The sequence below is a fragment of the Mesitornis unicolor genome, unplaced genomic scaffold (assembly GCF_000695765.1).
Source record: "Mesitornis unicolor isolate BGI_N332 unplaced genomic scaffold, ASM69576v1 scaffold48773, whole genome shotgun sequence".
NCBI lineage: Eukaryota > Metazoa > Chordata > Aves > Mesitornithiformes > Mesitornithidae > Mesitornis > Mesitornis unicolor.
The window spans coordinates 36,080-49,984 of NW_010177631.1; the positions used below are offsets into that span (position 1 = coordinate 36,080).

The 13,905-nt window shown below is 38.8% G+C and overlaps 1 protein-coding gene across 2 annotated transcripts in view; it reads left to right on the forward strand.

The window, feature by feature from the left end:
- The window catches only part of LOC104538815 (multidrug resistance protein 1-like), a 31,745-nt gene extending 20,155 nt beyond the window's left edge, over nucleotides 1–11,590 (forward strand). For both annotated transcript variants that reach the window (XM_010182152.1, XM_010182153.1), the window contains 11 exons: nucleotides 410–514; nucleotides 1,298–1,375; nucleotides 1,747–1,830; nucleotides 3,804–4,007; nucleotides 4,852–4,952; nucleotides 6,161–6,301; nucleotides 6,784–6,940; nucleotides 8,413–8,610; nucleotides 9,535–9,741; nucleotides 10,716–10,862; nucleotides 11,393–11,590. In XM_010182152.1, the coding sequence (XP_010180454.1) occupies nucleotides 410–514; nucleotides 1,298–1,375; nucleotides 1,747–1,830; nucleotides 3,804–4,007; nucleotides 4,852–4,952; nucleotides 6,161–6,301; nucleotides 6,784–6,940; nucleotides 8,413–8,610; nucleotides 9,535–9,741; nucleotides 10,716–10,862; nucleotides 11,393–11,590 (1,620 nt within the window). The remainder of the gene's footprint in view (nucleotides 1–409; nucleotides 515–1,297; nucleotides 1,376–1,746; nucleotides 1,831–3,803; nucleotides 4,008–4,851; nucleotides 4,953–6,160; nucleotides 6,302–6,783; nucleotides 6,941–8,412; nucleotides 8,611–9,534; nucleotides 9,742–10,715; nucleotides 10,863–11,392) is intronic.
- Nucleotides 11,591–13,905: the final 2,315 nt, after the last annotated feature.

The following is a 13,905-nucleotide window of genomic DNA, read 5'->3' on the forward strand; positions in this document are numbered from 1 at the left end:
TTGTTTGTTTTTCAAATGGATGTTGTAGTCCTGAGTCTTCCTTATGCCCAGCCAGTTCTCCCCATGTAAAACTCTGGGTGGGATTCACTTATATAAATGGCTCCAATGAAAAATGGGTAAAAGTTGAAGTGACCCTCTAAAGGCAGAGCCCAGTGGAACTGCATCTGAATTGCAGAGAAAAGGAGGAATAATAGTTGAAGCTGGGGGGGACAAATTAGCAAGCTGTACATTAAATGGAAAGCTGGATTGTCTTTTGGCCCTTAACAGAAAGTTGACTGCAGACTGATTTTAGGATCCAGGATACTTTCTAAGAGAAATAAAAGCAGGCAAGCGTTTTTGAGATGAAGGCTGGTTTATGTAACTGGCAGTCATTGTCTATGTACTCATTTTTGTGTTTTTTCTTGCATAGGCTTTTCAAGAAACTGATCCAGAAAAGAGGAACAAAAACACTTTGGTGTTTTCTTTAATGTTTCTTTTACTTGGAGTGATTACCTTAGCAGCATACATAATCCAAGTAAGTGTCATTACACTGAAATGTTAAAAGTTCTTAGCTCCCCAGAATACTGCAGGTATAACTCATATCAATGCAGTCTGAGAAGCAAAACACCAATCAGAGCTTACAAAAACATGCAGAAGTGCCAGGGTTCTTCTTGAGTTATGTGGGTTTTATGGATGTGTTTACTTAAAGACATATGTCCATATTTGCTCTTGATTTAAATAAGCCACTGAAGCAATGTGGATTCAGCAAGATTGAAATCAAAGTTGAGGGTCTGGCCTTAAGAATCAAAGTTAAGATGGACATTTCCCATTGTCAGACTATAGACTTTTGCCAAAGTAAGTATAAAATAGACTCTTTCCATAGCAGATGGTGTTTTTCATACCACCAAACAAAGTCCATCATTTGCTGTTCTCTTATAACTGCTCCACAGCTTGCAGGAAATGGTGCACATTTGTGCCCGTATCATAAAATCCATTGGTATGGCTGCTGAGAGTGAATGTCTCTGGTAGTGGTCAAAGTAGGGAGGCCAAGGACTCGATAGGCTGATAGATCGTCAAATGCTGCAGAGGCACACGAATAAGGCATTCCAATGAAGCTCCTGCCTTCTTTGCCATGTTCCTTCCTTTTTGTGGGAAAATAGAGTTTCGGGTTCCAGGAATGTGAATGGTTTTTTCACTGAGACTTACACATGGACAGGAGATTGTAAGAGGCTTTTTGGTGTTACTTGTTTTGTTGTGTGGCTTTATAAACAGAGTTAAAGTATCAGATGGGAAAATATGACTCTAATTCCTCCCCCAGGGATTCATGTTTGGGAAGTCTGGGGAAATACTAACAATGAGACTGCGCTCCTTGTCCTTCAGAGCATTACTTCAGCAGGTACGAATTATGCAGCCAGGGTATCACCATAGCCAGATAGCTTTTGCAGACTGTTACAAGATACACGTTAGGTTTCAATTATGAATTAAAAGAAGAGCACATTCAGAAAAGCATTACAGCTAATAACAATTTGATTGTGAAAAAATAGATGTTCACAACAGAATGACACCTCTTAAGCTTTTTCTTTTACTTAACATAGAAGATGTTAACATATTGCAGTTTAGTCATCTTGATTTGTTCTTCCATTTCCTATATGCTACCTGAACTGGAAAGCCTTATTTAGTTTACTAATAATCCTGATAAATCTGAAATATAGTAAGAATATGTATTTTTTTGAGACAAAAAATTAGTAACAGTGTCTTTCCTTGCAGGAGATTGGATGGTACGATGATCAGAAAAATGCTGTTGGTGTTCTGCTAACTCGGCTTGCCACAGATGCTTCTCAAGTTAAAGGGGTATGCTGATTCTTTTTTGTGTGCTTTTTAAACATTTTTTTTTTCTTACAAATATTAATTACAATTGGCAAGGGACCCTGAGATTATTTCAGGACACAAGGTAGTAAGTCTACCCCACGGACTGGCAGATGCATTTACATAGCATGCTATTGACACCTTGAAAATTACTTTCCAGCTGATAATTTATGAGAACTCTGAAAAATCCAGCAGAGGTTCATTTATCTTTCATTTCCCTCCTTGCAAGTCTTTAAGCTCAGTATATAATAACTGTAGACCATTTCACCATGCAAAGCGAAATCTGTATATGCTGGGGACCAGGATCAGTGGAGTCGGGGTTTTTACGCCCTTTGATGGGCATCACCTGAGTACCATGAAGAAGTTGCATCTGCAGATGATACAAACCCTTACTGTCCTTAAAGAAGAGAACTCTTATTCCCATCTCCATCAAATGTACTACACAGCAAGAACAGTAAGAAATGGCCCAGTACTAATAAAGAACACCAGAGAGGGCAATGGCCAAGGGAGGGAATGACTCAAGGTCCGGGTGTGGAAGAGGTGGCCACTGGACACTGGCAGAAGAATATGGCAGATTCTGCACAGTTTCTCCTACTGCTCACATCATCAGCAGTCCCTGATGGTCTGCCAAATATCTCTCAATTTCTTCCCTTCTCGGGGGGGGGGGCGGACACAAAATCATTGCATGACTTGTAAGGGAAAAGTTTTCAGTTTTTTGGAAGGTGTCCTTCAGTCCTTCAAATTTATACATCAAAAATGCTTTAATCCTTATGTTTTTCAGTCTAAGTAGACTTTCATTTCTCTCTCCTGTCCTCCTTCATTATTGACTTGTAATGAGAAAATAGTCTTTGACGAAACTTAGTAATTTTCATCTTTTAAAATTCTACTTTGCTTGAGTGACACTGAGCTAGGTCAGCCTCTCAGGGCAGTAGAAAGGAGGGATGCACAGGGACCCCTAACTACAAAAGCCAACTAAGAGCTTGAATTGCTCTCCAAAACTGTTGTGTTCTCTGAAGCACTAGAGAGTGTCACTAAGTACCGTACCTCATGCTGCGTTGGCTGAAATTTCCAAATCCATCTTTATGTGCAGCCCCTAGAACATATGGCAACTATTCACCTTGGCATTGGTTTAGTTTTTACTTTTAAATGCTATTGAACAAGAAAAGTCTTTTCAGGGCATAAAAGTCTTTGGCAAAAGGGAAGAATTTTTGCTTCCCACCCAAGGATTTTTGTTTTTTCCATCAAGCCAAATTTTGGAAGGTGAACTGTTTCCATAGGGCTGTTTTCAAACCTTTTTTTTCTGCAAATCAGAGCTCACACGGATGCTGGATGCTAATCATCTCATTTTAAAAGTTCTTGATGAAAAGGTTGCAGGGGCTAGGAGGAGACAAGAGTTCTTCAGTGTGAGTTCATCTTTCCCTGCTGCATTCAGCTTTATAAACTCTGCTGAAATAAAGCATTTTTGCAGAGCAGCCAAATTCAGGTTTTTATTTTTTTTCTGACAACCCAACCCCAGTGTGAGGACCTAGGGATGAGTAGTTCCCTCTACCATTAGTGGAACAGGTCAATGGATGGCTGTCACTAGAATGAAGCCACCCTTGCCTAATGCTGGGCACCCAACACCCAACCTGCCCTACTGTGACAGTGGCCTCTGTCTTCTGTGCCTCAGTTAGCGCAGGAAGTCCCATATGTGTGTGTGTCATTAAACAGCTGCCATGACCAACAGTTTAGACTACTTTTAGACTGCTCATTTGAAGGCCTAAATGCTGGCAGGTAGGAGGAACATCTAGGAACAGTTACCTTTAAATAGGCACATAGTATTTATGTGCATGACCACACATGGTTTTGTTTTCCAGCTGAACTGCTGGCCTTGACTATATAGCAATTTCAAGTGGTGATATAAGTAACAAAAATAAAATCTAATTATGGATATTTGGGGGGTTTTGGGGTTTTCTTAGGCAACTGGAAGCCGACTCGGACTGATGACTATGACTGTCTTTACCCTTCTGACTGCCATCATTATTGCTTTTGTATACGGCTGGCAGTTAACTTTGCTTATCCTGGCCTGCATTCCTTTCGTTATTGCTGCAAATGCTGCGCAAGTTAGGTCTGTGTCTGGTCATGCCACAAAAGATCAAAAAGCTCTGGAAGAGGCTGGAAGAGTAAGTTCTCTAATTTTAACTACAAGGTTGTGGTGTGAGATCATTTTTAAGGACAACACTGCAGCTACATTACAGCTGACTCCATTATCCAAGATAAATGAAGGGGGAGAGGAGAGGACAAGACAGGGTGGGGGATAAAGGGATTGTTTATATATCCCAGAGAAAAGCAAAACATAGATAACACAAAACATCTGTAAATTAGGCTATAAAAATGCATTTGAAAGCCTCCATAGTGGAGTTCTGGGCAGGAACAGCCATAACAACAGCAGTCCCAGCATGCCTTGGACCTCAGGTGAGCAACATAGCTCTACGCTGCTCTGTGCTGTGGCCAGCAGCATTGCAAGGCTGAGCCATCAAGCCCTGACACTGCTACATTTTTATTCCATCATAAAATGTGAACCATTAATGTGCTCAAGAGGTTCAGAGTACTGCTCTGATTCACCTGATAACTCTCTTCCAGGAGACAGGAGTACTCCATGCAAAAGTTCAAACTGTGTGCAGACGACTGGAGTTTGTTCCTGTTTTGTGAAATAGAGTTTAAATAATCAAGATCACAACCCATGGGTTACGGCAGGGGCTGCTGACACTTCCTGCATGCTGGCCCAAAAGTCTGAACTCAAATATGTTGTTGGTTTCAGCCCCGACTTGTCTTGTGACAGTGGGGTGAATAATTTCATTGCTCTGGGCTTTCCTTTACCTGGAAATAGGCCTCATTCTCTTCTGTTAAGCAAACACTTTCTGATGCAAAATAATAAATATTAGGAAAGAGCTCAAGTGTTTAAGCAATATGTTGAAGATTGCAGTTGCAAGAGATTACCTCTTATTTGTTTATGTCCCATTTTAGATTTCAACAGAATCAGTTGAAAACATAAGAACTGTAGCTTCATTGACAAGAGAAGACGCATTTTATGAAAGATACGTTACAAGTTTGAATGGTCCATATAGGTGGGATTTTTTTCTTTAATAATACTTTCTTTTTACATTTTAGTCTTTCAGACTTACTGTAAATACATTTCTTGCAAACTATCCAATATCTAAAAGACTGGGAAGGACATCAATAGCAGTTAACATAGGTCTGAAATCTGTTCACTTGGTATATTTTAATACATATTCTTAAATGCAGAGTGGAAAAAAACAGTTGTAAGATTTGCCTTTTCATGATGCAAACACTTTATAAACTGTATTCTCTGCACATGTGTTACAGAATATTCTATTTTCTTGTGTATGCCTAGAATATAGGACATATGTTCACTCCTCTTCAGTGTATTGGATACTGGTTATCTCAGGAGTAGACAGTTAACTCCCATACCACACCCTTTATAACATGACATTAAAACCAGTTTTGTTTCCCCTCATATCACTTTCAAACCTTGAAATGAGCTTCGTATGTTTCTCTTGTTTGACCCACTACATTCCACTGACTTGTCTCCACTGAAACGCATTTGAATCTTTAGAGATGCCAGATTTTTCTAGCTCCATATTATTTAAATAAAATATCACAAAATCTGATTTGTTTCTTTCCTCCTTCAAGGTAACTAATGAGCATCCTAAACCATGAGGGCAGTGAGTCCTCCAGACTCTGATTCAGTGTGCATTCAATTAAATACACAAAATGAAACTTCTCCAGAAGGATGGATTGAGAAACAGTGGCTTAGCCTGAGCCCCTGCGGGGATACTCAGTGATGTGTCCCTGCTCTGAATCAGGATGAGAGGGCTCTGTTCGGATGGGAAGACCTGGCGGAAGCCTGCAGGCAGCTCTTAGCCTGGGCTGGAGCCTACTTGTTTTCTTAATAAAATGGGTCATATGTGGTAGCTATTACAATTATTTTTTTTCCTTTTTAAACTGCTCTAGTGACCTGCCCTGTTACAGAAAAGCAAAGAAAGGAACAGATTCAAGATAGCATAAACAAGGGTGAAGGATTTCATTGCTCTAACTTTCTATCCGAAAGGCAGTTCCATGTCACCATGCAGGATGCTTTTGGGGTCTGGCAGGGGTTGTCTATGAGTGTGCATATATATGAGCTGATTTGTTGTGTTTTCAGAGGGTGAGCTGTATTGCTTGAAAGTTTTAACCCAGAATTCTGGCCATTCCCCAGCCAGTGTCTGCTGTTCTGTTTTACAAGTTATTTATGGAAAGTCTCTTCCTTTATCAGAGATTCACTGACGAAAGCCCCTTTCTATGGATTTACCTATGGAGTAGCTCAGTGTGCAAACTACTTTATTAATGCAGCAGTCTTCAGATTTGGGGCATGGCTCATTGCCCATTGCCTGAGCAACTTTGAAAATGTATTTATGTGAGTATACTATACAAAATGTTAAAAAAAGAAAAATCAATACACGTGATAGTGATTTCAATGCATGTAAATTATTTCATCTAATCACAGAAGTAATGGGTTGTAGAGATTCAGGAATTCAATCTAGTTAGGAGTGCAGTTTGGGTAGAAGGGCTGCTTTGGGGAAAGGTGCGTATTTGGAAAGTGAAGCATTGAGAGTACGGCCGTGCCCAGCACCCCTACTCTGGAAAAGTCCTTGCTGTTTGATGTTCCTCCCAGGCAGAGTGTATGGCATAGAGAAGTGGTGTTACTCATCTATAACATACTTACAAGAATAAACAGAGCTTCCTAATTCTGGATGACGTTTTGGAGGATGAGGAGCTCTAGAAATGTCATGTTCTAAAGATGCTAAAAAACTTTATTTTGAGGGTTTATTTTAAACACAAGGAAAACAATGTATTGTTCTATCTGAAATGAATAATGCTTTGTTTCTTGTTTTTTAGAGTATTCTCTTCTGTCATATTTGCAGCTATGAATGTTGGTCAGTCTGCTTCCCTGGCACCAGATTATGGCAAAGCTAGAATGTCAGCCCAAAGAATCTTTCAACTTTTGGACAGAAAGCCTCTAATTGACAGTTATAGTGAAGAAGGTGAAAAATTGGTAAGGATTTTCTTCAGAAATACCTTTAACAAACAAACAAAAATTACTAATGTTTTATTGTCTTAAAACTGTATTCATAGTTTCTTCTTTTTTAAGCGTGTCACAAAAGACAGATATTATATGAAAAAGTGGTACTTGTTATTTTTATTGGGCCATATTATTTTTTTTCAGTCAGAAGTGTATATCCTTAAAAGAAATTTTGCTCTGAATGAGCTAAAAGAAATTACTGCTTTTCATTCATTCTGTTGACCCACATTTTAAGTGGTTTTGGGAAAACACTAACAGTGGCAATTACACTCACAATTGCATTGCCTTTGTACGAGTTTACAAAAGAAACAAAATACAGGTGCATTTTTCTACTGTTTAGTTAAATAAGAGAAACCAGTTCCTTCAGAGAGAGAACAGTTTTGCCAAAATCCATCCTCTTCCAACTGTGGAAATTTTTACAAGTAAAAATGTGCTCTTGTGAAATCAAACCTACCTTAATGATTCATCTGTTTCAGTCTGAAGTTGGGGAGTGCAGAGGGATCAACATGAAAAGAAAACCAACAGAAGGAAAAAAAAAATGGGGGGGGAAGCCATACTCAAAAAATTCCCAAAAGTCACCTCTAAACCAAAATTGTCATTAAGGAATCTGACCTCAGCACTTGTCAAATTATTGCATGACATGCTTTCAGTTCACTTGATCTGGAAGAATCAGATTTGCACAACCGCCTAAGTTCATTTTAAACTTTCCAGGTAGGTTTTAGATGGTAACCCTGCTCAGGAAGCTATAATCCAGTTTCTACAACTTTAAGCTCATACACAGGATTTTCAGCCTTTAAAGTTATGAGTGCACTTTTGTTTCTTCTTGGACCAGGGCTCTCCAGTCCAGACATTAAAGATTTGGCAGAAAGTCGCTGCTAAAATAAAACCTAAGGCAATAGCCTTAATGTGTGCCCCCTTCCTTCTGCTTGTGCTTAGAAATTGGCCTGGCTAGCACGGGTAATTAACAACTATCGTTGCTGTTTAAAACACAGCTTGTCTTACATGCCTGTAAATTACTACCAAAGAATTTCCCTACTATCTTAGTAGCTGATCTTGACCTTGTGCTACATTTGTTCAAATTGTGCTACCTTCAATGTGCGATCACAAAAACAAGTGCAATAGATTATATCAAAAGTTCCTAAATGACATATATCAGAAATGAAAAATACTTAAGTTGTTTATTAGTCTAAATAGATTCTTTTCAAAGGTGAAGTAGAAAATAGGTCCAAGGGATGCAGAAAACTATTTCTCCAGAAGGTTCTAATGATTTATATCTGCAGATCATCCCATAAATAAGGATACTGCACTCAATCCAATATGTAATTTAAAAGAACTTCTAAAGCAGTTCTGAAAACATTAAACTTTGTCCATTCTCTCACTTTAATAACCTAGTGTTATCATAGTTAAAGCTAATTTGAGCATGTGAACTCTCTATTACTCTTCAGAGCAATTTTGAAGGCAACATTGAATTCAGAAACATCCATTTCGTATATCCAACAAGGCCAGAAGTTCAAGTTTTGCAAGGACTCGACGTGAAGGTTAACAAAGGACAAACTCTGGCGTTGGTAGGAAGCAGCGGCTGTGGCAAAAGCACATCCATTCAGCTTTTGGAGAGATTTTATGACCCTGTGGAAGGACAAGTGGTAAAAATAGACTTGTATGGCTATTAATAACAATTACATCTACAGACGTCTTTATCTTCCAAGGTTTCAGAGGCTTTAAATGATCCTACTAATATCTCTGGAGAGATGCCTCTTTAAGAGGTGTGGGCTACTGAGGTTGTGACTCCAGTGGAGCTGTACACAACCTCAAGACCCCTGTCACTGCCTACCCCATGCATTAGACACACATGCTAGCACTGGCACACATATTGGCATGGTGAGATGGCTGAGGGCACTGATCTCTCCGGTGAAGACAAAGATGGTGTCAGACTGCATTGCCTCCCCAAAGCTGCTCACAGCCTGATCACACAGGAACATAACACTCATGTTGCTTGCTTGTCAGTGTGTAAGTCATCTTGTTTAAATGAACTCACACATTAGGGACATAAATGCATGATCTGGATAATAAGAATGTAATCCCACAGGGATGCTAATGTGTCGCCATCTGAGGGTTGCAATGGGATTTTTGATCCAGTCACCATTAATGTGTATAGAAAGTCCAAGGAACCCTCCTTGGAGTTTTTAAGACTGAGTTAAAGGCCTACAGCTGTGAATACTTATTGTTGTGTTCAGCTTCTTAGGAATAGGCTATCCCATGAGGTTACCGGTGCTTCCTGTGGTCAGTAGGGCTGGAAAGACTACAGGAGCAGCCTGGCATCTGCACTCAGTGTTTCTGGCTGCTGGGGAATGGAAGCAATATATGCAAAATTAAAAACTAATGAAAGGAAATATTTCATTTATACTGCTGAGTCTTTTCCATTTTTGCATGCAAAATTGACTTGATTTCAGCTGGGAATCTAACACGTAACAGGCTTCCTTTTACAATTCACGTTTCCTGTTTACAGGGTGTGTCTGTGGATGAGCTCTGTGGTCAACTTGGCATCATTTTTCTGTTGCTTTTTCTAGTTAGCAGATGGATTTGATACCAAATCTTTGCATTTACAATGGCTGAGGTCCAGACTAGGCCTGGTGTCACAAGAACCCATTTTATTTGACTGCAGCATCGCTGAAAATATTCGATATGGAGACAACAGTAGGGTGGTTAGTCAGGAGGAAATTGAAGAAGCAGCTAAAGCAGCAAATATTCATGCCTTCATTGAAAAACTGCCAGAGGTAAGAGATGGTGATCTTATCTTCACAATGAGATTAGATTTTTGGAGTGACATGGAAAAATCTAGACATTTACATTGATCAAATAAAAAATAAACATTTTTGTTTCCTTTAATAGGAAAAAATATAGAATTTATGTTATAAAATATCACTGTGTTTCACACTTTAAATCCTTGTTAATTTGTTTAAAAAGTCAATGTTCCTATTAATATAGTGGCAGACAAAACCAAGTATGACGAAAACGAGTAAGATGACACTCTATGTACAAAATAGGTCCTCATAATTTTTCTTTATACTTTTCATCTGATAATTGAAACTTCTTAAGTTATTCTGAGAGAGAATAATTTTTTCCTAAAATAATTCAGTAAAACTCAATTCTCTATTTCTAATCGGGTGAGCCATGCATAGGGAGTGTTTCTTAACAAATATGAAGGGGCAATAAATCAAAAGTGAATGACATGGCATTTGAGCTTCATGCCTGGCAAGAACTTGGTTCTAATAAGAAAAAATGCTTTGATAGTTTCTTTTCACTGTAGTTCTTTTTAACTTGAAAATTATAGAATGATGCTGAAAAATATTTCGTCTTCATTACTACTGATGACATTTGGGATTCTTTATTCATAAGTAATGCAGAATCAAGTTCTTCATGTATATGTCAGTAAACATTAAATCTCTAGTTAATCTTATGATCAGATATCTGGAGACACCTTACTGCTGTATCACTGGTAGCATTCAAGATCTATTCCAGTCTTTGAGGAAGTAAATTTTCAGATCAGGTATAAGTATGTGTGGCTGTGCTTATAACTGTTTATACTAGGGGTGTTTATAAAACCTTAGCTTTATTAAAACCAGTTCCACTATTTTTTCAAGATGAAAATACCTGATCATTTCTATAGCCATGCATAAAACTTTTATTTTCTAATCTTCCTTCTCTAAGAGTATTCACAGGCCTTCTTATTTTAATTTTTAACATCCAGAAATATAATACCCGGGTGGGTGAGAAAGGAACGCAACTTTCTGGAGGTCAAAAACAAAGAATAGCAATTGCTCGTGCTCTGGTTCGTAATCCTGCTATTCTACTTCTGGATGAAGCTACCTCTGCTCTTGACACGGAAAGTGAAAAGGTGAGTAATGATTATTACTCAATCTATATGTGTCTATGTAGATGGCTAGTTGTTTTCTGTAGAATAAAATCAACTTGAACAAGTCAAAAATGCTCAGCTGTGAAACAACAAGGCAGGTGTATTATGGGAGACTTTCCAGCTGCAGGCTGTGAATTGAACAACACTAGGAAGCTGTGCACATCTACTAAATAAATAAGTAGAAAACCCTATAACTTTAAGTAGAAAACAGCATAGGAAGCTGATACTTTTCAGCTGTCTTTCTGTTAGCTGTATTTGATGGCAAATACTGAACTTGTGTTCTGACCCAAACTGGATGCCCAAGAACCCACTTCTCAGCGTCTCATGCTCATTTGTTCAGTCTCACTGACCTTAGCGAGAAATCCATAGTAAGGGCCTCATGTATGCACTGACTTGTACTTCTATGGGAGATATAACCAGGTAATAAAAAAGGCTAAGAAATGAAAAGTGTTTTCTATGAAAAGTGAACACTTTACAGGTGCTAACAGCATTTTCATGACCTCTGTGTGCAGATCGTCCAGAAAGCTTTGGATAATGCCCGGCAAGGTCGAACCTGCATCGTCATTGCTCACCGCCTGACAACCATACAGACTGCAGACATCATTGCAGTGATCCAGAACGGCAGGGTGGTTGAGCAGGGCACCCACAGTCAGTTACTGGCAAAGGAAGGACACTACTATGCCCTTGTAAATGCACAAGTCTCTAATTAACACTGTTTGCAGATTTTTTTTTTTTTTTCCTGGTAAAATGTTAAAAGCTTGCAGGGAATTACTGCTGACTGTGTTTCTGCTGATATGGCAGGAACCTTGAGTTGCAGCCTGGTTGCTGTACCCAGTGTAGCCCTTGCCCCACACACCCATGGGGATGAGCAGTGCATGCCCCAGGGTGGGTCATGGAAAATGCATGGGAGAGTCCCAGGGGCTGAATCTGTTGGGCACTTGTGGGGATCGTGTGATCTGGAGGGGGGCAGACCTGCAGTAGTCTCACCCACACCTCAGCTTAGGTAGGACATCCTGCTCCCACCGTCCCCCCAAACCCTAGCCCACACCAAATGCCATCAGCCAAGATGGTACCAGAGTATGACAGTGGTTAAGCATCATGGATATGCAGTGAGCTGGTGCTTATGCTTGCCCCTTGATTTCTTCACCAGTCAGATGTAGCCATAAGGTCTTCTTAATCAGATAAAGATGACTGTCATTTCTTACTGCTGAGATTTCAAGTGAAGGTATTTGTATTAAATTTAGAAGGGATTGGATGTGTGGGTTTGTTGGCTTGGGTTTTTTTTTCCATATTTCTAGTATTAGTGTGCTTCACACATTTCTTGGAGGAACAATATTCTATTTCAGACAATAACTGTAATATTTACAAACCTTCCACATAGAGATAAATTGACATAATATATACCATTGTTTTGTTTAATATTTTTCAATTGTTGACCTAACAGATTTTAATCGCTCTTTGCATCCATCAGGATCATTCCAAAGCCTTGCAGAGAAGCAAGGGTGGCTCCTTTTGGAGTAGACTCACACCAGCCATGTAAATAGTTTTTCTTTTAAAAATAATTAAAAAGTGGTTTTCAATATAGAATCCTTTATTTTGAATAGATGTGGCACTTACGGATATGGCTTAGTGATGGACTTGGTAGTGTTAGTTCTAACAGTTGGACTTGATGTTTTTAAGGGTCTTTTCCAACCAAAATTATTCTATTAATAATTCTAAAGATTGTTTCAAGTTTTAGCAAAATTTATTTACAAATGTGTTTTCATAATTGGTTATTCCACTGATAAATTTCTCAGTGTGCTGCAATACATCCTTCAACAGTTGAGGAATCCATGCTGTGTAGTCAGTGACTCAGCAGCCGTTTTTCTTTTTTTGCCTGTTTAAACCCAATTGCAGCATTTTAATTTTCCAAGGCTTTGCACATGGCTTTGGGTTAGGATTTATGGCCTGGAGCAACCTGCAGTACTTTATAATTTCCAGATAACTCTGCTCAGTTGTAGCAGACAAAACTTACAGTAATGACTATCTCCTTTGCTCATTTCAATCATTTTCTGGCATTAGAATCCGAGAGGGGAATAAAACACACAAAAGAAAACAAATTCTGATCTTGGCTTTGCCAAAATAAATACAGTTGCTTTCCCTCACACAATTTTTCTCAGAGACTGTTGCAAGAGGAGTTGTTGTTCATTCAGGCACCCCTCTTGTGTGATCTCTTCACTTCCCTATGATAGGCAGGTACTACAAGAGCTGCTCTCTCATTACATTCCCAATTATCTAGTGTGGACTCCAATTAATTCCCTTTTCCCTGTTTTGTTTCTGCACTGGGGTTAAAATTATAAGCAGTAGAGATCAATTTGTAGTTTTGAAAATATCTTCCTTCTTAATACAAAAATATTTTTGTAATTTTGGATTAGAACTATATGCATTTTTCATTACAATTGTAATGAATGATAATTTTTGTAATATTGCATTTCATTACACTGTATTGCAGTAACAATTAAGTAAGACAAAGTAAAAATGGGAAGTTAATTTAAATATATAAATAGGAGAGAGAACCATTTAGCTAAGGCTCTGTGACATTATGAATCATCTAACATCTGTGTCTAGTTACTGAAGCAACCTTGTGGAAAATACTACATTAACATCCATGCAGATAATGAAGAATCCAAAATGTGCTTCCTTCTCTCCAGCTTGGAATTATTTAATAGCATAGGGGCAAGGGGATTGAGGAAATACACACTACTTGAAGTGGAAGATGCTGAAAGAGCTGCAGCATGGTCAGCCTAGACAAACAAGTTCTGTGACTTGTGTTTCCCCTTATTTGCTCTTTTAGAGGCCAACATTACCTATGATGTAAAGAAAAGTTACTCCATTTGTGTCCCTTTTCACATGTTCCTCATCCTTGTTTACATACAGCATTCTCATGATGCAGTAGCACGACAGACTTGGTACCAGCTCAGTATGTTAAAGGTCATCCCTTATGAAAAGGTAGGCATGGGTTTCAGTTGGATCCTGAAGGAGCAGG